At 50.1% G+C, this 25,468-nt stretch overlaps 1 protein-coding gene across 1 annotated transcript in view; it reads left to right on the top strand.

Annotated features, from left to right (window-relative positions):
- Positions 1-25,468, top strand: part of SNRNP200 (small nuclear ribonucleoprotein U5 subunit 200) — a 43,936-nt gene that overhangs the window by 1,599 nt on the left and 16,869 nt on the right. The window contains exons 2-20 of the mRNA XM_065399728.1: positions 1,114-1,277; positions 2,683-2,854; positions 3,406-3,598; positions 4,847-4,902; positions 6,102-6,200; positions 9,023-9,175; positions 9,870-9,969; positions 10,503-10,639; positions 11,568-11,651; positions 11,913-12,086; positions 13,360-13,497; positions 15,707-15,862; positions 16,229-16,399; positions 16,705-16,898; positions 17,915-18,038; positions 21,099-21,248; positions 21,630-21,740; positions 23,641-23,772; positions 24,754-24,942. Coding sequence (XP_065255800.1) covers positions 1,114-1,277; positions 2,683-2,854; positions 3,406-3,598; positions 4,847-4,902; positions 6,102-6,200; positions 9,023-9,175; positions 9,870-9,969; positions 10,503-10,639; positions 11,568-11,651; positions 11,913-12,086; positions 13,360-13,497; positions 15,707-15,862; positions 16,229-16,399; positions 16,705-16,898; positions 17,915-18,038; positions 21,099-21,248; positions 21,630-21,740; positions 23,641-23,772; positions 24,754-24,942 — 2,697 coding nt within the window. The remainder of the gene's footprint in view (positions 1-1,113; positions 1,278-2,682; positions 2,855-3,405; positions 3,599-4,846; positions 4,903-6,101; positions 6,201-9,022; positions 9,176-9,869; positions 9,970-10,502; positions 10,640-11,567; positions 11,652-11,912; positions 12,087-13,359; positions 13,498-15,706; positions 15,863-16,228; positions 16,400-16,704; positions 16,899-17,914; positions 18,039-21,098; positions 21,249-21,629; positions 21,741-23,640; positions 23,773-24,753; positions 24,943-25,468) is intronic.

Raw genomic sequence — 25,468 nt, 5'->3', positions numbered from 1 at the left:
TTCTGTATTCACACAGATAAAACTCTTGTCCAATCTCTCATCTTACATCTTGATTATTGCAACATCCTTCTTTCTGGCCTGGACCACTGCAGTCTTGCCCCACTCATATCCGTTCAGAATGCTGCTGCAAAGATAATTTCCCTAGCCCTGACCATGTCACCCCTTTCTTTGTATCCCTCACTGGGTCCCCCTATATCATAGGCGCTGACTCCGTGGGTGCTCTGGAGCTGGGGGAGCACCCACGGGGAAAAAATGGTGGGTGCTTAAGCCCCCCATCAGAACCTCCTGCCTGCTGGCAGGCCCTGACGATCAGCACCTCCCGCCCAATGCTATAAGCTGTTTCACAGCATGCGGGAGGCTCTGCGGGGGAGGAGCGAGGACACAGTGTGCTTGGGGAAGGGGGTGGGGCCTTTGGGAAGGGGTGGAGTGTGTCCCCCCCCCCCCCCCCCGCACATTGGAAAGTCGGCACCTGTGCCCTTTATTGTATCAAACATAAGCTACTTGTCTTCACTTACTTTCAAGACTCTTCACGGTCAGTTCCCACCCTACCTATCATCTCTCATTGGCTCTTGAGCTGTTGACTCCTGCCTCCGATTGGCTGCTGCTACCATCCACTTGTTAAATTTTCAGACAAGCATCTTCATGCTTTCCCTGTACTGCCCCTCCCCCTTGTGACACCCCCTGTAAATATTTGCAAAGGCATCTCATTATCTTCCTTCAGATCCCTTCTCAAAACTGCCCTTTGCAGTAACGCCTGCAAAAAGCCAGACAGCTGCTAGAGTGCTGAGACCACTGATGATCGCCACTCATTGTTTCCTTATGCTCTGCTGTCTGTATCCATTTGTTGTCTCTGGTTTTATACTTGGATTGTAAGCTTTTGGGAGCAGAGCTTGTCTTTTTTGTTCTGTTTGTACAGCGCCAAGCACCATGGGGGTCTGGGCTCATGACTAGAGCTCCTAGATGCTACAGTAATGATGATAATGTGTGGGAGTTTGTTTGGGATGGGCCACTGGCAATAATGAAACGTACTACTGGCCTGGCTGGGGTTGTAGAGATTGTTGCATTGGTTTCTTCACACCTCTTACCTGTTCTCTTGTGCTGTGATCCCTCCAGAACTCTAACCTCGTACTTCAAGCTGATCGCTCCTTGATCGACAGGACCCGCCGAGATGAGCCTACGGGGGAGGTGCTCTCCTTGGTTGGGAAGCTGGAGGGCACTCGGATGGGTGACAAGGCTCAAAGAACCAAACCCCAGATGCAGGAAGAGAGACGAGCGAAGTGAGTGGGTTACACATGAATTTGTCTTTCAGAGCTTGGGCACAGAGCATTGAATGAGAGCATCCTGACTGCAGCATGGTATTCAGGAGTCTCATGCTGAAAAGCTTGTGTGGAATCTAGCCCTGGAATTTAAAATATTTCCACACTGCCTGGGTTTCAACGATAATCATTAATTTAATCATGGAGGTTATGGATTCTGTGACTTTAATGAACCTCCGTGACTTCTTTGGCTTCAGCCCCTGCGGCAGGGTCTGGAGCTATCAGTCCCATCCCTCCCCGTTATTTTCAGTAAAAGCCACGGACAGGTCATGGGCTTCCATGAATTTTTGTTTATTGCCCGTGACCTGTCCGTGGCTTTTACTGAAAATAACCATGACAAAATCGTAACCTTAATTATCATGCAGTTATCTAGAAAAACCCTTAAAGCGTGTGCTCTTAAAGTGATGCCTGTTCACAGCCCTCCTCAACATTGCTTCTTATGTAAGTTCAGCTGTGTACTCTTGATTTGTTTTACTTGCAACGTATTCTATAACCCTTAGTGCAGATGGTGTAACCCTATAGAGAACGATTCTTTTACGCCACACAGATGCGGGAAGGAGCAGTGAAGGTTGCTTTGAGGAACCTCAACTTGAAATTCCATGACTTTAAGATCTTAATTGCATCAGACTTAATGCTGAGTTAATGTTCTCGCATCCGAGTACTGCAGTGGAAAAGGAGAGTTTCATGTGAACTGGCCAGGCAGCGATAATTTTTACTGATCTTGAAACAAATGAAAGTAACTTCTTGTGCCATGGATAGAAAATACATTTGAAGGGATACTGTCAGGCTTTTTTAAGAAATCACATTTTAAAAAAGTCCTTGAGCTACTGATAGCTTGAATTATTAGAAAAAACTCTTTGCCACCATGTATGCTAAGTGCTTACTTTCTAATTTTACTCTGCTTAGACCATGGCAATCGATAGGGAAACTGACCATTCGGTGTCTTTTGCACTAGCCTAGTGTTTCAGGATTGAAGTTACAAATACTGAAGCTGATGGTTAAATCCAAATGAAAAATGTTTTTTAATTTTAATAAAAATGCAAGCAAACCTAGTAAACACGTTTCGTTTTAGTTTTAAAACGTCCAACACCACCTTAACCATTGCACCTAAACTGTGATGTCTTATATGAAGGGTAAATGACCCCTGATTAGAATGATGGTCCTTCATTGGGTAGGTGAGGGGTGAGAGATTGGTGACTTTTACTGCATGTTGACCGGTTTAAAGTCAAATGTGGGGACAGAAAAAGTTTCATCAGAGGGTTGCTTGTCCATTGTCTTTTCCCAGCCAGAAGGACTGGCACAATTTGGAGAAGCAACTTCATCTGCTGATTGGCTTGTGTGATGTTTTCCTTGCCCTGCTTTCTAGGAGGAGGAAGCGTGATGAGGACAGGCATGATATCAACAAAATGAAGGGTTATACGCTGCTCTCTGAGGGCATTGACGAGATGGTGGGAATCATCTACAAACCCAAAACCAAGGAGACCAGGGAGACTTATGAGGTGCTGCTAAGTTTCATTCAGGCAGCCCTTGGGGACCAGGTAAGGATGTGCATGGACCTGTGAGGGTATCTTTGTAGACACATCAGCTGAGTGGAGTTGTCAGAACCCCTAGTGTGTGTGTGTGTGTGTGTGTGTGAGGCAAATAGCTGGCAGAGCTGTAGCTCAGACAAGTCAATAAGCTGGTCTCTGGATCCTTGACAGCTAATGCTTCTGTTGCAAGCTAGTGAGATATATAACAGCTTGTGGGTGCTAAAGCTCTTCACCTGAGATACTGTCTCCATAGGACCCTTGAGCTGCCTGGAGTGACTGCCCTTACTGTAAGATGGGATCTGACTTCTGAGCAGGGTCGTGGCCGTTGCTGTTTCTCATGTGCTGGCACAGTGCTGCAGTGTTTTAGAGGGGAATGCTTCCAGATCGGTTGTTTTTCCATGGAGATAATTATTGTAGACAGAGAGCTGGAAGCATTTAGTCCATAAATGTGAGCCTGTCTTCTAGTTCCACAGCTGAGCAGTGGCAGTGCTTATCCCAGTCAGGTACATGGAGCATCCCCCAAATTAGGTGTGTTGCAGCTGTTCTCATTTCTTCTGCAGCCACGTGACATTCTCTGTGGAGCAGCGGACGAGGTCTTGGCTGTATTGAAGAACGAGAAGCTGCGAGACAAAGAGAGGCGGAAGGAAATTGATTTGCTGTTAGGACAGACGGACGACACCCGCTACCATGTGCTGGTGAACTTGGGCAAGAAGATCTCAGACTATGGTGGTGACAAGGAGATCCAGAACATGGGTAGGGATCACCCTCGAGCTTGCGTCTGGACTGCTCCTGTGTGTTATCTCACAGAGCACAGTATACGGGTTGTCAGCTTGTCGTATTTCAATAGCTGGGGCACAGACTGGGCACAGTGCCGGTATACAGGGAGGCTAGAAAGTGTTTTAAACTGAGATGGGGCTTAAAAATGTTTCTTTGGGTTTTGGTGGTAAATAGTTATTGCACTTGGAGACTAAGGGCTACACGCTAGCCCAAGGGTGGGCAAACTTTTTGGGCCGAGGGCCACATCTGGGTGGGGAAATTGTATGCAGGGCCGGGGCAGGGAGTGCGGGGTGTGGGAGGGGGTGCGGTGTGCAGGAAGGGGCTCAGGGCAAGGGATTGGGGCAGAGGAGAGGTGCGGGGTGTATGAGGGGGCTCAGGGAAGGGAGTTGGGGTGCAGGAGGGGGCTCAGGCCAGGGGTTGGGGTGCAGGAGGGATGCGGCAGGGGGTGGGGTGCAGGGTGCAGCAGGGGGCTGAGGGCAGGAGATTGGGGTGCAAGGTGCAGGCAGGGGGCTTAGGGCAGGGAGTTGGGGGACGGGGTGCAGGAGGGGTTTGGGCTCCGGCCTGGCGCCACTTACCTAAAGTGGCTCCGGGGTGGCAGCGGCACGCACTGGGGCCAAGGCAGGCTCCCTGCCTGCTCTGTCCCCGGCCCCGCACCGCTCCAGGCAGCGCTGCGGCCCCTGAGGGAGGGGAGGCGGAGGGCTCTGTGTGCGCTGCCCTTGCCGCGCCTCCAGGTACCTCCCCTGAAGCTCCCATTGGCCTCAGTTCGCCATTCCCGGCCAATGGGAGCTGCGGGGGCGGTGCCTGGAGGCATGGGCAACGCACAGAGCCCTCTGCCCCCCCACCCGGGGGCCCCTTTTGAGAGTGGCGCAGGGCCCGCAGCGCCACGGGGGGCAATCCTGCTGGCCGGATCCAAAGCTCTGAGGGGCCCGATCCGGCCCGCAGGCCGTAGTTTGCCCACCCCTGCGCTAGCCTAAGCCATACATACAACTCCCAGAGACATCTGTGGATAATGTTTAGTTTTTCGATTCAAATCCTGATTTAGTCATAAGTAAAACGAGTGATATTTTCTCCACTTAGCCTCTAGTGGGAACGTATCTGTGTTCTGGCCTTTCTCTGGGTGTGCTCTCCATGCTTTAGTGGGTGCTCTTGCGTTCTAGTGGTGCAAAAGGAGGATAACTGGGTTGAGCTTGGGCTGCACCCTTCTAACTCCGTCCCCCTTTGCAGATGATAACATTGATGAGACGTACGGAGTGAATGTGCAGTTTGAGTCTGATGAAGAGGTAAGTGATCAGATGCTTCTAAGGTGGTGGCTGAGCTGTCCCTCTTCTTTGTGCTGCTGGTTGTGGACAGGGCTTGGGGACGCGGGGAGCTGGAGTTTGGCTCAATCTCAGCCATGTTGGCCAGCGAGGCCGAGCCAGGCCAGAAGCTTAGACCCTGCTTCCTGGCACTGGAAGGCTTGGTAAATTGCTGTACTAAGCTGTACCACCTTTCACAGAAATGTGTATGAATTCTATGGCTTGGCCCACAGGCCAGCTGCTTGGTTTTGATCAGCTGTCAGACTTCCTGGCCTCCTCAGCAGTCCCTTTCAGATTGAAACTTGCTCTCTCTCTCTCTCTCTGACTTCCTGTTTCCTGCAATGCCTTTTCTAAATGTGAGCCACTTGGGACTATTTAATATAATTGCTCTTCTGCCTCACTCACCTGAGTGAGGGTCTGAAAAGAATTGCCTTGGCTGGTTCCTTAAGGCAGAACAATACAGGAACCTCTGAGTCATTGGTAGCACTTATTTTTGAAGGTCTTGAGGTGGGAAAGGATTGAAAGGACTTGTACGCACCAATGAGTTCTGAGTGCACTTTAACATCACAAGACAGATGAGGGTTGCCTGCAGCGAGCTCAGTGGAAACGTGCTCCATCTAAAACAGAACTAATCCGAGGGACTAGCTGCCCCAGGGGAGTACTGAGAAGAATAACAGTGAGCCTGAACAAGGGACCTGACACGTGGCTAGGATGGCACTGTAAGGAACTGTCCCTCTTTCTGCTCTAGGCCATAGACGATTGCTGCATGAAAGATCTCTCACTCCCATAATTTAGGGGTGCCCAATTAGCTTGGTGCATTATTTTTTCTACTGACTTTGGCTGCATCTGGTATTGGCCACAACTGAAAGCAAGATGCCAGACTACAATAATAATGCTCACTTCTACTGAGCTTGCAGTACGAGGAGCGCCATCCCTGATACGATCATATCTTGTAAATGGGGAGACTGAGGCATGGGATGACGGGACTTGCCCAAAGTCCTGTGATCTTCTGCCTTAACCACAGTATGATGTTTCTGCTGCTGGAGGAAGGACTAGCTTGGCCAGCTCTCGGTAGGAATGGCATTTCTAGCACTCCTGTCCAAGGTGTGGGGGGGAACCTAGAGAGCTTCTCCATGAGGTTTCCTTGGGAGAGAGCCGTTCACAGGAGCTGTGTGTTCCAACAGGAAGGCGATGAGGACGTGTATGGTGAAGTACGGGATGAGGCGTCTGATGATGACATGGAGGGGGACGAGGCCGTTGTCCGCTGCACCCTCTCAGCCAATGTGAGTTTCCAAGCGGGAAGCGCAAGGCTACTTTCCTATCGCTGGAGGGTTGGCTTGAAGTTGGTGGCTGTATTAAAGCTATGGGGACTTCATTCCTAACTGTGATAGCAGACACTAGTGTGTCAGATCTAGCTGAGGGTCCCCTGCTGGACTGTTGTACGGGAAGCCAACCGCTGAATACTTGGGTGTCTTAAGCCCCCAGAGTCAGAACAGAGTCCAGGCACTGCTGCTGTCTTAGAACCTCTGAGCACGCTCTTAGGGAGCAGAACTTCTATGTGGTATACCCCTGCTGAGAGCTGTGACCCCGTGCCCCGCCCCAGAACCGGTGCTGACCCTCACGCTTACCCTCTAGGTTAAACACCCCCTATCCCAGAACACCAGCTGGGTGGTGGTTTGGGGCCATAGTTTCCTTCATGGAGCACATGGTAGATGTAATTCATGAAACACAGGCATTTTGCACAGGATTCTAAAACTCAATTGTTCTTTCTTTAATAGAGTGAGAAATACACAGATCTATACAAAAATCTGCCATGCATTTCCCTACCTCAATTTCCTCACCATTCCAGAGTATTCTTTATGTCCAGGGTCCCTCTGCAGAAGTGTGTGGCTTGTGTTCTGAACCAGAAGCCTTCTGCCCACAGCTTGCCTTCTGTGAACTTGGCTGGCCTGCAGTTAATCAGGACCCCTATGTGATGTCACGCTGTTTGGAGGGGCACACGAGCGTGGGTGCCAACCTCAGGGCAGAGTCAGGAACCAGGGCACAAACCCCAAGCTTATGTTCTCTAAATACATTTCACCAACCAAGTAACAAGTGTGAACTCCTCATACCCTCTAACAGCCTTACCCTAGAGTCAGACAGTCCCTTTGGGCACTCTGGTCTATCTTGCCACCCAGGCAAGCCTGCCTCCGTGATCGATGGTACGTTATACCAAAAATCACAACCAGTCACTTACCCCAGGTCAGTTGTACCCCAGATCTCTCACCAAAGACGATGCTTGTAGCCAATCCTATATCAGACTAACTAAAGAGTTATTAACTAGGAAGAGGAAATGAGTTTACAAGGTTAAAGCAGGTAATATACACGACAAATGAGTGACAGTGTGACCGGATTCCCGGTGGAGCCAGCTGAGGTCACTCAATAAGGGTGAACTGCAAAGAATGGGGCAGACAACCCTAAAGCTGGTGGATATTTCAATACTTAGATTTACCAAGCTAGCACTAAACAGCTTCTGTTATACCTCACTGGTTACTCGGAAGTCCAAAACACAGTTCCCTTGAAGTAACCCAGCCTCAGGCCTCCATCTAACTACCCAAGTCAGATATGATAAAGATTAATGAAAATCTTATTTCATCATATAAAAAGGTTCTACCAATCCCAAGGGATTGGACACATTACCTCCCAGGTTAATGAGTATTCCAGATCTTACCCAAATACATGCTACAGCCAATTCTTATTAACTAAACTAAAATTCATTAAAAAAAGAAAAGAGAGAGTATGGTTAAAAGATCAATATACATACAAACATGAGTTCAATGCTTGAGGTTCAGATTTATAGCAGAGATGGTGAGCTTTGTAGTTGCAAAGAGTTCTTTTGGAATTTAGTCCATAGGTTATAGTCCAATGTCCAATATCATATCCAGGGTGTACCAGCTTAACCGGGATCTCATCTTGCAACTCAAACTTCCCCTGATGAAGCTTAAGCAGATTTGAGATGACCGAATGAGGACCCCTGGATCTTTTATACAATTTCAAGCCTTTGACAGGTTGGAGTCCCTCGGAACAATAGGCCCTTATTTCTTAAGCATCCTCGCTAATTATTCACACAGAAGGCAATTGCCTGTTTTTCCACCATTTATAGAATCATAGAATATCAAGGTTGGAAGGGACCTCAGGAGGTCATCTAGTCCCACCCCCTGCTCAAAGCAGGACCAATCCCCAACTAAATCATCCCAGCCAGGGCTTTGTCAAGCCTGACCTTAATCTCTAAGGAAGGAGATTCCACCACCTCCCCAGGTAACCCATATAGGCGAAGCTAAGGGCTAGTCTACACTAGAAACGCTGCATCAGTGCAGCTGCGCTGCTGTAGTGCTTCTGATGAAGACGCTCTTGTCGGCACAATAAAACCACCTCTGCGAGAGGCGGGGTAGCTATGTCCACACTGGCGCTTAGGTCGGTGTAACTTGTGTTGCTCGGTGGGGGAAGGGTTATTCACACCTCTGAGCGGCATAAGTTATATCGACGTAAGTGGTAGTGTGTACAAGCGCTAATGCATGCAGCACTGTGCAAGCTACGGTATAAGCACCAAACACGTTCTTACAACTCCAATATCTGTGTTAACAGTACTAACACACAGGTGAGCCAGACTTGTTTCCAGGTATGCATTTGTGTCCAGTGAGGCCTGGGGCCTTGGCATGAGCTGGCGCTGGATTTGCCAGCATCATACCCCTCTCTTGCCCAAAACTTCCTGTGTGGCTCTCCCAGTCTCCCCCTGTGAGTCTCTTTAAACCCTGTTCTGTCCTCTTTGTCATGCTGCTGGTAGCTCCTTTTTCTCCATTTCTCTCCAACTTGCAAGACGGGTAGGAGAAAGTAGCTTCTCCCAGGTCCAGCAGACTTCCTTAGCATTGCTATCGTCCGGTCAAAGCACCGTCATTACGATTAAGTGCTCTGTTGTCCCTAGTCTGACTGCTGCTGCCAGGGCTTTGCTCACATACATGACGGCTGGGGGAGTGGGGCAATACCCAAGGGCTGTTTGTGCCTGTCCTGGGGACTCAGTTCTGTGTGGGCGAAGGACGGCTGTAAGGAGACACTGCCTGTCTTTCAGCTGGTGGCATCTGGTGAGCTGATGAGCTCCAAAAAGAGAGACTTGCATCCCCGAGACATCGATGCCTTTTGGCTTCAGCGGCAGCTGAGTCGCTTCTACGACGATGCCATCGTGTCCCAGAAGAAAGCAGATGAGGTGCTAGAGATCTTAAAGGTATGTGGCCAATTATCCTGCCTCCGTGGGTGGAGAAGGTTCCAGACTCAGGACCTGCCTGGCTGGAAGATAGGAAGCTCCCTGGGCAAGTTCTTTACAGTTTGGACCGATTTTTCCATATTAAAATTGTTAATGCAACCAAACAACTTGCTACTGTGCCACTCTTCCCCTGAGGATACACCCACCGTGTCCTTCCTCCGTTGTGAGGACCAGGTTTAACGCATGGGCAGACCTTCTCTTGGGTGACAGTTACTGCTTCTTCTGGGAGGCCAACTCTGGGGTGGTGGTCCCCATGCTAACCATGACCCTGATCCTCACTCCCTTTGACTTCAGTTGGAATAGGGTGCCCAGCACTTCTCAGGTTCCAGCCCTTCATCTATGGTATTTATGCGGCTCAAAAGCCTGTAAACTGCACCAGCATAGATGACCCAGGTGTCCTGCCCCTAGGGGCCTCTTAGGAGGGCAGGAAGAGGTTCTGGGACAGACTGCACTTAGACAGACTCTCGCCAGTGTTGCTTAGAGTCTTGATTGTTACATGGAGGATGTGGGTTGTCAGTCTGGCGGGTAGCTGGTATTTACTATGCAGTTGGGTTCTATCTGTTGTGCAATGGGAGTTTGGGTCCCCTGCCCTCTCCCATGGTGAAGCTGGGCAGCAGATGCTTCACCAGCTTCTTTCTGTCCCTTCTTTTCCCAGACTGCCAGCGATGACAGGGAGTGTGAAAACCAGCTTGTCCTGCTCCTGGGCTTTAACACCTTTGACTTCATTAAGGTGCTGAGGCAGCACAGAATGATGAGTGAGTACTGGGCACCTCATTAACCTGCAGTGCTGTTACCCTGGTTCTTTGCCTGTGTGCTGCTCCGGTCGTTCTGCTAGCCACACCTCGGGTTATGGCTGCACTATGGGGACTTACACCAGCATAGGGGAGGCGACATACCCCGGAGGGTAGATGCAGCCTACGGCGATGGAAGGGGTTTTTCCATCAGTGTAGGAACACCGGCTACCTGAGCAATGGTAGCTGGGGTGACAGAAGTATTCTTCTGTCGACCTTGTTACATCTGTGTGGGGTTTTAGGTCCGCATAGCTACGCTTGGGGCATGGGTTTTTCACCCCTTGATTGACATATGTTGTCCTAAATTTTAAATGTAGTCCTGGTCTCAGTCAGCTTTCATAGCTGCAACTTTCTCACCTCTCCACACATCTGCCTTCTGTGCAGTCTATCCTCTGCGCCATGCTTTGTGAAACTTCAGGTGTTCTCCACCTTGCCCCTCTCCCTCTGACCCTGTGCATTGGGGCAGCTGCCTTCTCTCACCCTCTTTCTCCCTCCAGTCCTGTACTGTACGCTGCTGGCTAGTGCACAAAGTGAAGCCGAGAAGGAGAGGATCATGGGGAAGATGGAATCTGATCCCGAGCTGTCAAAATTTCTGTATCAGCTGCATGAGACGGAGAAGGAGGATCTGATTCGGGTAAGAAGAGTGGCAAGAACCCATAAGGTCCTTGTTGCATCTGAGCTGTCACCATTGAAATAGCACTTCGCATGCATGTCACACACGTGTTTCACTGCAATCACTGAATAAACTGGATTGAAAGGAGGGGAGGGTGCTACTGGGGTCACAGCATAGAGGTTTAGAATAATAGAATATCAGGGTTGGAAGGGACCTCAAGAGGTCATCTAGTCCAACCCCCTGCTCAAAGCAGGACCAATTCCCATCTAAATCATCCCAGCCAGGGCTTTGTCAAGCCGGGCCTTAAAAACCTCTAAGGAAGGAGATTCCACCACCTCCCTAGGTAACCCATTCCAGTGCTTCACCACCCTCCTAGTGAAATAGTGTTTCCTAATATCCAACCGAGACCTCCCCCACTGCAACTTGAGACCATTACTCCTTCTGTCATCTGCCCCCTTTCAGGTAGTTGAAAGCAGCTATCAAATCCCCCCTCATTCTTGATCTGATGTTGGTTGTAGACTGACCAGGCATCCTCTCTTCATATTAGCCAGATCCAGCTTTGGGTGCCGAGCATTGCACCTACTTGTGCTGTTACTAATCAGCAGCTCCTGCATCTCTGTTACGGGGTCCTCTGAGATGCAACTCCCTTTGGAGCATGTCGGATACACTCATTAGTTGGAAGGGGTTATGGAGACTTTGCGCATGACATCCTCTGTGCTCTGAGGGAGCTGAGATATCCGGACCAGGGTCTGATCCTGAGTCATCTTCACCATAGTGCTAAGCATGGCTTGTTAGCCCCCTGAGGAGCTGCCTGACCAGTTAGCTGAAGCTGTGCTATCACAGTGGGGCAGTAGCAGGCGCTAGTGTGCGGAGCAGGGCACAGCAGCTGCTGTTCCCCACCGAGAGGTGTCTGCACCATGTTAACCTGCCCTCTCCCTTTGCCCTCCAGGAGGAACGCTCTCGCAGGGAACGTGTGCGCCAGTCCCGGATGGACACAGACCTGGAAACAATGGATCTGGATCAGGGTGGAGAGGTGTGTCCCTTAAGGCACCTGTTCTTAGGATGCTCGAGGGGCTGAATGAGTGCAAGGGGCTGTTGTTAAATAGGGACCGGTGGGTGCAGAAGACACCCTGATCTAGCGGCCTGCAGGTGGGGTGTGAAAGGTTAAGCCCCTGATCTGCCTGAGAAGCTTTGGGAAGCCAGACTTGCAGGCTGGAGGGAGTGGTTGCAATCCTGCCCCTTTAAATCTGGGCCCCTCCCATTCTTCCTCTGACGCCCCATCTGGTTTTTCCAGGTGCTGGCCCCGCGCCAGGTGTTGGACCTGGAAGATCTGGTGTTTGCCCAGGGCAGCCATTTCATGGCCAACAAGCGTTGCCAGCTGCCCGATGGCTCGTTCCGCAGGCAGCGCAAAGGCTACGAGGAGGTGCATGTGCCTGCCTTGAAGCCAAAGCCCTTCGGCTCCGAAGAGGTAGGTGACTGTATTCCTTTTCAGTCAGCGGTGGGCAGGGTTGGATTACCTAGCGTCCCTTCTTCCCAACCCCCCACAGAAACCTACTGGCTTTGTGGCACTTCTCACTCGCAGCGTGCGACTCAGGTGTTGAGGGAGCATCTCCACAACGCCCCCTGGGGCCAGCAGGACTTGGGCCTCTTCCGACATGTGACCCTTAAGGAGCCTGTGCATTAAGCTGTTTCCCTGAGATTTCATGTGACCAAAAATGGCTCCTGATCCATTGGTTCCTAATGCCTGGGATGTGCACCTGGCATTGGTGCCTCTGGTCCCATTGCACCTTAAAGATGGGCTGCTCTGCGGGGTCTGGGGGCACTGTTGCTGCACCTCTGCCAGTCATTTGTGCAAGCTGGTCTGCCGGACTGAGCGAATGAGCATGGGCCATAGTCAAGGTTGGGTTCCAGTTCTGGCTGTGCTACTAATTCACCATGTGACTTTGGACAAGTCACTTGGACTCTGTCAGTTTCCCAAGCTGTAAAATGGAGACAAACAAACCCATGTCGTGAAGAGTCAGTGCTGGTTGTACAGTGTTATGGATTGTTGTGGTACGTGCTGTAATCGCTGCTTTGCAGTTGGGCTGCCCCGTGAGCTCTGACGTGCAGTGGGAACTGCCTGGTACACGAGAGGGCGCAGTCTGGGGGAATCAGTAGTTTTGGCCCGAAGAGTTAGAATCCTCTCTGCTAGTTGACTGCATTGCTGGTCACTGCCCAGAGTGATGGGTGAGATTTGCAGATCAGCAGTTGGAGCCCCCAGGCCAAATGCTTTGGTCTAATGGGCCCCATCTGATCTCTTACTACCTGCTCTGCACAAAGCATTATGTCCCAGCCACACTGAGGGTACGTCCAGACGGGTAGCAATCGATCTATGGGGGATCGATATATCGTGTCTCATCTAAATGCAATATATCGATCCCTGAACGCGCTCCCGTCGACTCCGGAACTCCACCAGGGCGAGCGGCGGTAGCGGAGTCGACGAGGGAGCCGCAGCAGTCGATCCCGTGCTGTGAGGACAGGAGGTAAGTCGAAATAAGATATGTCGACTTCAGCTACGCTATTCCCGTAGCTGAAGTTGCGTATCTTACATCGACCCCCACCCAGTGTAGACCGGCCCTGAGAGAGACCAAGAAGCTCCCTGCCATTCCCCAAGGGGGGGTCTCTTCTAGACAACAGAGTGCCCTGCTTGTGGGACAATAAAGGGCCTGTTCTTTGTTGTTAATGATGTTTCCCCTTTTCAGCAACTGGTTTCTGTGGACAAACTGCCCAAATACGCCCAGGCTGGGTTTGAGGGATTCAAAACACTGAACCGGATTCAGAGCAAACTCTACCGTGCTGCGCTTGAGACTGATGAGAACCTGCTACTCTGTGCTCCCACGGTAAGGATCCGGCCAAGCTGTCTCCTGCCCCAGGAGGCCACCTCATAGATACTCAGTGCCTCCAGCCCCTCCTGTTTAGCACAGAATTTGGGTTGTAGCCCAACTCTCTTAGAACATAAGAATGGCCAAACTGGGTCAGACCAAAGGTCCATCTAGCCCAGTATCCTGTCTTCCAACAGTGGCCAGTGTCAGGTGCCCCAGAGGGAATGAACAGAACAGGGAATCATCAAGTGATCCATCCCCTGTTACTCATTCCCAGCTTCTGGCAAACAGAGGCTAGGGACACCATCCCTGCCCATCCTGGCTAATAGCCATTGATGGATCATGAATTTATCTAGTTCTTTTTTTAACCCTGTTATAGTCTTGGCCTTCACAACATCCTCTGGCAAAGAGTTCCACAGATTGACTGTGCCTTGTGTGAAGAAATACTTCCTTTGTTTGTTTTAAACTTGCTGTCTATTAATTTCATTTGGTGACCCCTAGTTCTTGTGTTATGAGAAGGAGTAAATAACCCTTCCTGATTTACTTTCTCCACACCGGTCATGATTTTATAGACTGCTGTCGTATCCCCCCTTAGTCGTCTCTTTTCCAAGCTGAAAAATTCCAATCTTATTAATCTCTCGTCATATGGAAGCTGTTCCATTCCCCTAATAGTTTTTTTGCCCTTTTCCGAACCTTTTCCAAGTCAATATATCTTTTTTGAGATGGGACGACCACATCTGCACTCAGTATTCCAGATGTGGGTGTACCATGGATTTATATAGAGGCAACATATTTTCTATCTTATTTATCTATTCCTTTCTTAATGATTTGCAACATTCTGTTCGCTTTTTTGACTGCCGCTGCAAATTGAGTGGATGTTTTCAGAGAACTATCCACAGTGACTCTAAGATCTTTCTTGAGTGGTAACAGCTAATTTAGACCCCCATCATTTGATATGTATAGCTGGAATTATGTTTTCCAAAGTGCATTACTTTGCATTTATCAACATTGAATTTCATCTGCCATTTTGTTGCCCAGTCACCCAGTTTTGAGAGATCCGTTTTGTAGCTCTTCACAGTCTGCTTTGGACTTGACTGTCTTGAGTAGTTTTATGTCATCTTGGGGGGGGCTGGCTCATACTTCGAGGGGAATCTGTCTTTGGCTGCTGTGAGGAGACTGTGGATATGATGGGGCTGATTCAATGTATGTACCAGGGTGTGACGTACCAGGGTGCAATCCAGACCAGTGGAGGGCTGTGTTAACCCCTCCCCTGCAACCTTGGGTGCCTTACAATGCCTTGCTGCTGTAGCTCCCTCTTGGGCTGCTCATAAACAGCCTTCCAGCATGCAAGCCACAGCCTGACTCTCACCAGCCATGGTTATACCACAGGGTGACCCCAACACACCCCAGTCCCAGATTTTCCACCAGAAATGTGTGTCCTGTTGCTGCCCAGCACAGAGGAATAATATGCCAGTTTCTTTTGTCAAAGTTATTCAGATACTTTAAGTTAAACACGCTGGATTAGCTAAAACAGTAAAACAAGTTTATTTAATACAAAGAGATAAATTTTAAGTGAGTACAAGTAATGAGGCATAAAAGTCAGAAATGGTTACAAGAAAAATAGAGACAAGACATTTACTAATACCTGACTTGACTTAAACTAGATTAGATTCAAGCAAAGTTTCTCACCATGTGCTCCAGCAGATTACTGACCAAACCCCCCGGAGTCCAGCGCCTACTTCCCTTGTCTCTTCAGGCGCAGTGAATGTGATGGGGGGGGGGGAGGGGTGTCTGGGGCTGTTTTGCCCCTCCTTTTTATCCTTTCAGTCCCTCTTGAAAAACATTTCCAGCTGAGAACCAGAATCCAAAGAGTCTATATGGAGAGATGTTCCCTGCTGTTTTTTCCCCACTGTTTGAACTTCCTTTGTCTTCCCTTCCTGCTTGATGACTGTTTCCTGCTTAAATGCAAATTAAGCAGAGTACACGCTCCTTTGTTTAGGACAGACCTGTTTGCCAAAGACTTTTTGGGCAGGGTTGTGGGGTTTGGAACGTGTGTTAATAACGCCATACAGGGGAATCACATATCATGTTGCCCCACGTTTTACCAGGCCAATACTGATCAGCAAATTATGAGTTTTTTAACTGATACCTTACAAGGCGTGCTTTATGCAAAGATTATTACAGTGGTGTGTAGGGTGTGACTACAGAGGTGTATTCTGTGCCGCAGGGTGCGGGGAAGACCAACGTCGCTCTGATGTGCATGCTACGCGAGATCGGGAAGCACATCAACATGGATGGAACCATCAACGTGGATGACTTCAAAATCATCTACATTGCGCCCATGCGGTCTCTGGTGCAGGAGATGGTGGGAAGCTTTGGGAAGGTAATGGAACAACTTCGCTCTGGTCCTGCTACACCTGCGGGGTAGGGGGAGTGGAGCAAGGACTTGGAGCTTTGCTCCTGTGAGGTCTGTACTCAGAAGGGCCCCAGCTCAGCTCTAGCCTTAAAGGGTATCTAGCCTTGAGAGGCTGTTGTGCCTCTTATTCCCTGTTCCCTTGGGCCTGATGCCTCTATTCCAGGCTTTGTGATTCAGCACCAAAGAGGAAGAATCCGTGTCTTGCTTAATGCCACGGTGCAGAAAACTCTATTTGTCGTCTTGGGAGAGGTATGCAATTGTGCATACGATTTTCCCGGTCTCCTCCCATGCACTGGGCTCTCATCCAGCCTAACCATACTTGGTCTTTCCTAGCGCCTGGCAACTTATGGCATCAACGTGGCCGAGCTGACTGGAGACCACCAGTTGTGTAAGGAAGAAATCAACGCTACCCAGATCATCGTCTGCACCCCCGAGAAGTGGGACATCATCACCCGCAAGGGCGGGGAGCGCACCTATACCCAGCTGGTGCGCCTCATTATTCTGGTGAGTAGCAGTAATGTCTCCCCAAGCCCACTGGGAGATGATGACCCTGACTGTGACTGCACTTCGAGAAGTGCCTTGTGGTACCTCAGCAGCAGGGGTTGTGTCAGGGTCTTCGTGGTTTCTGAGGAGGCCATAATTGATGTGAGACTCCATCTGGGAGTGGTGGATAGGTGGGTGTTTAAACCTATGCAAGCCCGGCCATGCAGTTCCATCAGGGAGTACGAATGAACCAGACATGCAGCAAAGAAGTCAGTCGAGCCTTTCCCCTTTGAAGTCAACCTCTTCCCACCCCTTTTCTCCTCTAGGATGAGATCCACCTGCTGCATGACGACCGGGGCCCTGTCCTGGAGTCCTTGGTGGCTAGAGCCATCCGCAACATTGAGATGACCCAGGAGGATGTGAGGCTTGTTGGCCTGAGTGCCACTCTCCCGAACTACGAGGATGTAGCTACGTTCCTGAGAGTGGACCCCGTCAAAGGCTTATTCTACTTCGATAACAGGTGTGGGAAAGGTTGGGAAGGGCCTTTTACAATCCAGTTGGAGAAGCAGCCAAGGTCTTTGGTGAGATCTTTATGGGGAGGTGGTTTAGAATGTAATTGTCAATAAGCTGATGGTGCCAGGGTTTCATTGGGCATCTAGCCTGGTTTAACTAGCCACGGGATGAGCTTGTGGCTTTTAGGGAGATCCGTTACAATGTGTAGGTCCAGGATCGCACCCCTGAAATGCACCCTAGGGGTATTTTCCTGAGGTTGTGTAACTGTTAGTTATACTTAAGGTTAAGATTTTGTTACGGTTATTTTTAGGAAAGGGACAGGTCACAGGCAACAAACAAAAATTCACAGACGCTTGTGACCTGTCCCTGACTTTTACTGAAAATAACTGACAAAATGGGTGGTCCAGCACCCACCCCTGCTGCGGCTCCAGGGTCTCTCAGGTGCCCGCAATGGCTTGTTTGGCGTTCCGGGGCCTGTGGTTGGGAGCTGCGGGGTCCCCCAGCCAGCTGACAGCTCCAGCCCTACCGCCCCCCCAGGGCTGAAGTGGAAAATGTCATGGAGGTCTCTGGAAGTCACGGATTCTGTGACATAAACGTAGCCTTAGTTATACTCATACCTGGGTTCAGAACTTAAGCTGGGAGGGGAAGAAAAGGGATTCTCCACCCCAATCTGCTGCAAAAGCTTCTTGGGGGAAGCTTTGAATGGCTCTGAGGTGGCTTGCAAAGTTTCATCCATATCTGAGGATGTGCATCCAGGGAATGGACTCAAGTGACAGTCGAATACTGCTGCCATAGAACTAAAACAAGGAGGCATGCTTGGCCAGAACGTGACTCATTGATTCTTCGTGTGTTGGGCTAGAGCAGGAGAGCATTTAGCATGGAGTCTCTCTGGAGGGGCTGGATTGAAGCTCGCAAAGGGATCTGCACAGTGATTCTTGGATAGAAACCATCTGATCTGTGGTGGAAATCCATAACATGGAGGTGCCATTCCAGCCAGTTCATGCTGCCTGCTTCCCATTGCAGCTTTCGCCCAGTGCCCCTGGAGCAGACCTATGTGGGAATCACAGAGAAGAAAGCAATCAAGCGCTTCCAGATCATGAATGAGATTGTCTACGAGAAGATTATGGAGCATGCCGGGAAGAACCAGGTAGGCCTGCCGTCCTGCTGGTATTTTAGTTGCTGGTGCATTTAAGCCTCTTGGTTATGGTGCCCTGGTGAGAGGCTTTTTCTATTTGTTTGTCCTGTGGACTCTGCTCCCAGCTCCAGAACTGCTGCAATCTCTGTCCGTGGATAGAAGTGTAGATCTGTGCTGGCTACTAGCAGCTGAGGCAGGGACATGTACCCCAGACTGCTGTTTCTCTGCCTGCTGACTGTCACCTGCTGACCATGTGGCTGTGCCTCACCCCAACCCCTCTGGTCAGAGCTGGCTGGAGCTCCCTCCTGAGCCAGGTCACTGAGCCTGCAGTCCCTCCCAGAGCCAAACGTCTCTCCTCTTCCAGCATTGTGGTGCTCCCATTACCAGGCCAGCAGCTCCAGCCCAGACCTGCTGCATCAACACCATGCCCCGGTGTGTCTTCTAGGCCAGTGTTTTTCAACCTTTTTTTGGGCAAAGGCACACTTGTTTCATGAAAAAAATCACGAGGCACACCACCATTAGAAAATGTTAAAAAATTTAACTCTGTGCCTATATTGACTATATATAAAGTAATTCTCTTGAATAGGAATCAAATAAACACAAAGAAAGTATTTTATAATTACTTTATTATGAAATAGTAAGTAAACAGAAATATGAAAAATTATAAAATACTTTATTCAGTGCGCAACCTGGGCCTGTTTGGCTGAACACAAAGCTGATATTCTGGCTGGAATCGAAGAAAGACACACACATAGCTCTTCGTCAACAGCTCTCAGTCTCTCTCTGTATTTAGTTTTTATAGCAATCATGCTTGAAAAGCTCATCTCACACAGATATGTAGTGGAAAATGGGAGCAATGTCAAAATAGCTTTGTTTGCCAGAAGGGGGAACTCCTTGGCAGTATCCAACCAAAAACTGTCCAAAGGTAGATCAGCAAATCTTAGCTTGAAACCACGATTTTGTCTCAGTTCAGTTAGTTCCTCCTGCTCCTGTAAAGTCATGTCCTTTCCACCAACTGATGCTGAGCTATAAGGGTCCCTAACCCAGTCAAGGCATTCAGTGGAGACTGAAGAGAAATAAAATGACAACTTCTCCTCGAGAGTTTTTAAATGTTTAACTATTATCTCACACAGTGCAGCAGTGTGAACACCTTGCCATTGCTTGGTGAGTGTGAACATTTCAAGATTGCCACTTTCCACGTGTTGATGCCAGAGTTGCACCTTTGAACGGAATCCATTTATTTTATCTGTACTTGTAAGCAGGTTTTCATTTCGGCCTTGCATTCGTGTGTTCAGTTCATTCAGATGATGAAATATATCTGCCAGGTATGCCAGCCTTGCACACCACTCATCACTTGCAAGCAGCTTTGCGTAATCTGACCTCTCATTTGTCAGAAATACTTTAAGTTCCTCCCGCAGCTCATACACACGAACCAAGACCTTGCCACGCGACAACCACCGGACCTCCGTATGAAACAGCAAGGTTTTATGCTTCGCTCCCATCTCTTCACACAAAGCTGCAAATATGCGACTTTTCACGGGTCGTGACTTTACAAAGTTTACCATGCGCACAACATCATCCAACACATGAACTAGGTCTGCTGGTAAAGTCTTGGCTACGAGGGCCTCACGGTGTAAAAAACAATGCGTAACAATCACATCTGGATTTCTTTCCTTCACTCTGCTTACAAAGCCTTTGGTGCGCCCGACCATGGCTGCAGCTCCATCGGTGCAGACACTTGTGCAGTTTTCCCACTTAAGTCCTCCTTGTTCAAGGTATTCTGATGTGACCCGAAAAATTTCTTCTCCTGTTGTTTTTTCTGGCAATGCCTTGCAAAAAAAGAAGTTTTCTCTAATTGCATCACCATCAACAAAACGCACATTGGCCAAGAGTTGAGCATGTCCACTGATATCAGTAGACTCGTCAAGTTGCAATGCAAATTTCTCACTGATACGGATCTTTTCCAAAACCACACTTTCGATGTCTGCAGACATGTCATTAATACGTCTGGAAATTGTGTTGTCTGAGAGAGGGACTTTGGCTATTTCCTTAGCTGCTTCAGGTCCGAGCATCTCCTCTACAATAGCTTTGCAGGCGGGAAGTATTAATGTCTCTGCCACAGTGTGCGACTTTTTTGACTTGGCTATAAATTCAGCAACTTGATAGCTAGCTTTAAGAGCTCTTTCATTTACCTTTGTGGTTTTTCTCATGAAAGTTGCCTGTTTCTCCGTGTTTTCACGCAGGCGAACAAAATAGTCCGCATTCTTGTTTTGAAGCGAAGGGTGTTTCGTTTGGAGATGGCGTTTAAGTTTGCTTGGGACCATAGCACTGTTAGCTAGCTTTTCACCACACACCACGCACAGTGGAGTTGGTTTATTTGCATCTCCGGTGAAAGTAAATCCAAATGAAATATAGCTTTCGCTATATTGCCTTGTGCCAGAGAATTTGCTTGAGCTAACCATCTTTGCTTTCTTTTGATCCCCACTCATACTTGGGCTCTCATCTGGCTCCAAATTTTGTTCAGAGTCCAGTTCTTTCCTTTTCAAAAACTTGTCCATCACTGCAGTATCTCACTGTCACTCAGTACTTACTGCGCTTGTCTCCTCCAGATAGCCGCTGTCCGTCACACTCAGCACTCTTCTGCGCATGTCTCCATCCAGATCCATCAGTCAGCGCTCTTCTGCTCATGTTTCCTCCAAATCCAGATCCATTGGCGCTCTTCTGCTCATCGGCGATCTACTGCGATGTCTCCTCCTGTCCTCCTCCTGTTAGTGTAACAGTGACACCGGAGCTATTTATAGTCCTTAACATCAGTGGTGGGATTCAAAAATTTTAGTAACCAGTTCCGACATTCAAGCATGGTTTAATATTTTTTTCCCACGGCACACCAGGCAACATCTCGCGGCACACTAGTGTGCCGCGGAACAGTGGTTGAAAAACACTGGTCTAGGCCATCCTTTTGCACCGTCGTCACCTCGCTTTCCTGAGCACAGGGAATGGGCTGGGGCAGAACTCTGTGCTAGCTGCCATGGCCTCTCCCCCGATAACAGTGCTGTGTGGTACGTTCGACAGGTGCTGGTGTTCGTTCACTCCAGGAAGGAGACAGGGAAGACGGCCCGAGCCATCAGGGACATGTGTCTGGAGAAAGATACGCTGGGCCTCTTCCTTCGCGAGGGCTCAGCCTCTACAGAGGTCCTGAGGACAGAAGCTGAGCAGTGCAAGGTATCTGGCAGGCAGAGAGCTGGGGTATTTGCCTGTAGTCTGGATGGTGTGTTATGACAGACTTGGGGGGACAAAAATACTGCAGCTCACATGTCATAAGCTTGCCACGTTTCCGCAGAATCCGAGCTTTCTCTCCCTCTTGTCTCTACTCACAGCATTAAACCAAAATCTTCTCAGTGGGAACAGTGGGACCTGCATCCTTGTTCCCCGTGGGGGTGCTGGTTTCATGGCAGCATGAGAGGCCAGTGCTTGTTAATGAGTGGTGGAGCTCAGGCGCTCCCTGTCCTGGTTTGCCCTCCAGGATTTCCCCTGACTTGCAGTGTGTTCTGTGGATTCACTCTCTAAAGAGTCTGACTGTAATTAGTTGTCTCTTTGCTACAGAATCTAGAGCTGAAGGACCTGTTGCCATACGGCTTTGCTATTCACCATGCTGGGATGACCAGAGTAGATCGAACACTGGTGGAGGATCTGTTTGCTGACAAGCACATTCAGGTGAGTCCCTGCGCCAAGTGGAGCATGTGTATTCAGGTCAGGCTGGGATCGTCCCTGGGAGATACTTGAGCAATGCTTTAAGGTGATTGCTGCTTCAGCATGTGTTGGGGTGCTCCATCTGGAGACTAGAAGTGCAAGGCTGTTGATTGTCATGTCTTAATGAAGCTAGTGCTCACTGTGACATTGGAGGCACACAGACTGGGTTCTCTCTGGTCCGAGGTCTAGGCTCCAACCCAGGTAGTGAATGGGTCCGTGAACAGGGCATGGCTAGGATAGGGGAAGGAAGCCTTTTCTCTAAGCAGAGATGGGTATCGATGCTCTTGGATATCCCTTTAGCTGGCTCTCACCAGCAGCCTGTGGGCTTCCACCTTGGTTACTGTCATGGAGGATCATCTAGGAGTAGTTCCTGACTTTAATGAACCTCTGTGACTACTTCTGCTTCAGCCACGGCGGCGGAGGCTGGAGCTGGCAGATTTTTGTTTCTTGCCTGCAACCTGTCTGTGACTTTGATCTGAACCGTATTCATGCACTGTTACTCCGTTTCTGCCTGTGGCGCGATGCAGCTGTGGGAGTTAGCCCTGCCTGCCGCCCACAAGGATGCAGCGGCTTTGTAGGGAAGATGTTCTGTTGTGGGACGAGCAGGGTTCTGTTGAGCACAGGATAACCTTGTCCCTTACCCCCACCTTGTAAAGCACCTTGAGGGCAGTGAGACTGAGGTTCTATTTTACAGCTGGAGAAACTAAGGGCTGGAAAGGGTAATTGCCCTTAGACTTGTGACTTCTTTGGGGCAGGGAGTGTATTTGCTCTGGGTTGGGTCAGTGCCCAGCACAGTGAGGTCCTGGCCCATGACTAGGGCTCCTTGGTGCTACTGCAGTACAAATAGAGGGAACATTGTGACAGACTGACAACACATGCCTTACAATATCCTGAATGAACTTCACTGAGGGCTTGTCTCCATTTGGAACACTCCAGTGGCCCAGCTGTAGCGCTTCAGTGTAGACAATACCTCCGCCTGTGGGAGGGGTTCTCCCATTGCGGTAGTTAACCCACCTCCTCAAGGCTAGCGAGGCCAACAGAAGAATTCTTCCATCGACCTCGTGCTGTCTTCACCGGGGGTTAGCTCAGCATGGCTAAAGTCTGACAGGAGTGTAGATTCTTCAAGAAACCCCATTGTCTACTAATGACCTACTCTTGGAAACTGCAGCTCAAAGCCCCCTGAACGGTACAAAGTGGGGGGTGTGCTTGTTCTGAGCTGAAGCTGTGATGAACTGGTAATCCCCAGGAACCCTTCGGGTGGGCGTTGAAGGACTGCTCCTGCCAGAATTCATGTGTGGGTTGAGATGAACCCTGGTAAGCTTAGTACCATGTGTGTGGGTTCTTTGATCTTTTTGTAGTGCTGTAGTGCTTTTTACTTGAAGAGTAAAGCAGGCGTGCACAGGAAGTGCTGTGTGGTACCTTCTGATGATGGCGCTGATAGCTGTTAACCTGCTCTGAAGAGAAAAGCCGGTGCCCTTGGATAGTATCTCTGCTGGGACACTGAGGCAGGGAGCTGTGCAGTCTGGAAGTACCCTGGTCAGAATGAAGGGAGACGAGGGTCTGCACGCAGAAAGGTGGTGCTGGGGAGCCGGAAGCCTCTGGGGGCGCTCTTGGCTGGACTGCGGAGGGGGGATACAGGTGCAGTTGCTCAGAACTGAGACAGGCGTGACTCACCCAAGGCCAGGCAGTCCATGGCAGATCTGGGAATAGGCCCCAAGTCTCCCAGGCTGGGGCCCTCCACTGAGCTTTGGGTACATGGAAGGAGACTTTCAGGCACACTTGTCCTCTTGGAGCAAGAGCCAGTATCTCTGGTGGAGTTTCCTGTGGGAATGAGCTAACCAACCCCACTGTGTTCCTGCTCCAGGTTCTGGTCTCCACGGCGACGCTGGCCTGGGGTGTGAACCTTCCTGCTCACACGGTCATCATCAAAGGGACGCAGGTGTACAGCCCGGAGAAAGGCCGCTGGACGGAGCTGGGTGCGCTGGACATCCTGCAGGTAAAGTCCTGGCAGTAAAGCTGCTCTGACCATCCCTAGCAGGTCCCTCTCCTCTTGGAATCTGCCTCATGAATCCTCCATGTGATCAGCTTCGTGCATTTTGACATCACAGCTGCCACCGCTTCCCGTAGCGACGGCTCCGTGTTGGTCACGGATTCCGTGACTTTCCATGACTCTGCAGTGGCTGGTGCGCCTGGCCCGGGAGCCGCTTGGGCAGCCCCTGGGCCAGGCACCCTGACTGCTGCTGGGCAGTCTTGGGACCCCCCCCCGCCTCCCAGTAGCAGGAGTTTGGGTGTGGGGGGGCTCAGGGCTGGGGATTGGGGTGCGGGGTAGTGCTTACCTGGGGTGTGGGGTGGATCCTCAGAAGGGCGACAGCAACTCCCCTCCCTCAGCTCCTAGCTGCATGTGCGGCTTCCACCCGCAGGCATCACCCCCGCAGCTCTCATTGGCCGCGGTTCCCAGCCAATGGGAGCTGCAGAACCAGAGCTTGGGGCAGAGCAGCAGCGTCGCTTCCCCAGGAGCTGGATAGGGAGCCTGCCCCACCCCGCACCCACGGGACCCCCTGGGCCGTCCTCCCAAGGCGCCCCCTCCCCCCCCCCCCCCAAAAAAAAGAAAAGTTTTAGGGATATATAGTAAAAGTCATGGACAGGTCTCGGGTTGTGAATTTTTGTTTATTGCCTGTGACCTGTCCATGACTTTTACTAAAAATACCTGTGACAAAACGTAGCCTCCCCCATAGCCTACCCCACTCTGCCTCCCCCAGCTAGACTATCTTGACTGTCCGATGAGCTGAACCACAGAATAAGTGTGCTGGTAGGAGTAAGGACAGAGGAATGACCCACAGCACCATGTACACCTCCTACTCTGTAGTGGATAGCTGAGCACTGGCTGGCTTGTGGCACAGCGGTTAGGGAAGTGTTCTGCTGTTGGCTAGGCTGAAAGCTCTTCTCTGCATCTGATTAAATCCTTTGTTTGTCCTAGATGCTTGGCCGTGCTGGGAGACCCCAGTACGACACAAAGGGCGAGGGGATCCTCATCACATCGCACGGAGAACTGCAGTATTACCTCTCCCTACTCAACCAGCAGCTCCCTATCGAGAGTCAGATGGTGTCGAAACTGCCAGATATGCTGAATGCAGAGGTGGTGCTGGGGAATGTCCAGAATGCAAAGGTGAGAATGTGGGTGTGTCATCCCTCCCACCCCCCAATTGCACCTTTGTATAGAAATGTTCACAATACACCTGATCTCTGGTCTGGCGGAGAGAAAGGTGCCCTGTCTTCCGTAGCCCTTCCTGGTGGCTTGCTGGACAGACTGCTCGTAAAGGCACAGAACACACTGGCCTGCCCTGGGCAATATCTTGCATCTCCATGTGCCTTCTAGCGCTGCCTGTCTGTAGGGATAGCAGAAAACCCAGCCCTGTCTATATCAAGTATCACTTCCTTTTCAGTGACATGTGCAGATTGTAAAAGCGATAGAGCACACATTCAATCCAGCGTAGGATTGGGGTTTATGTGTAAATCGAAATCGTCTGTAAGTGAAGCATTTTGGCTGTTTCGTGATCTTTGGCTTCCAGTTGTTGCCTGATCTGGGAAGAGAATAGTGTCCTCAGGCAGCGAGTGAAATAATTTTTTGCTCCCTGGTCCAGGATAGGCGCTTAGAGAAATGGATTAGCCCTGAAGGCATTTGCATTAATCTG

The sequence above is a fragment of the Emys orbicularis genome, chromosome 2, assembly GCF_028017835.1.
Source record: "Emys orbicularis isolate rEmyOrb1 chromosome 2, rEmyOrb1.hap1, whole genome shotgun sequence".
NCBI classification, from domain to species: Eukaryota; Metazoa; Chordata; order Testudines; family Emydidae; genus Emys; species Emys orbicularis.
The sequence above is the reverse complement of the archived record's forward strand: the minus strand, read 5'-3'. Positions and strand labels throughout refer to the sequence as shown.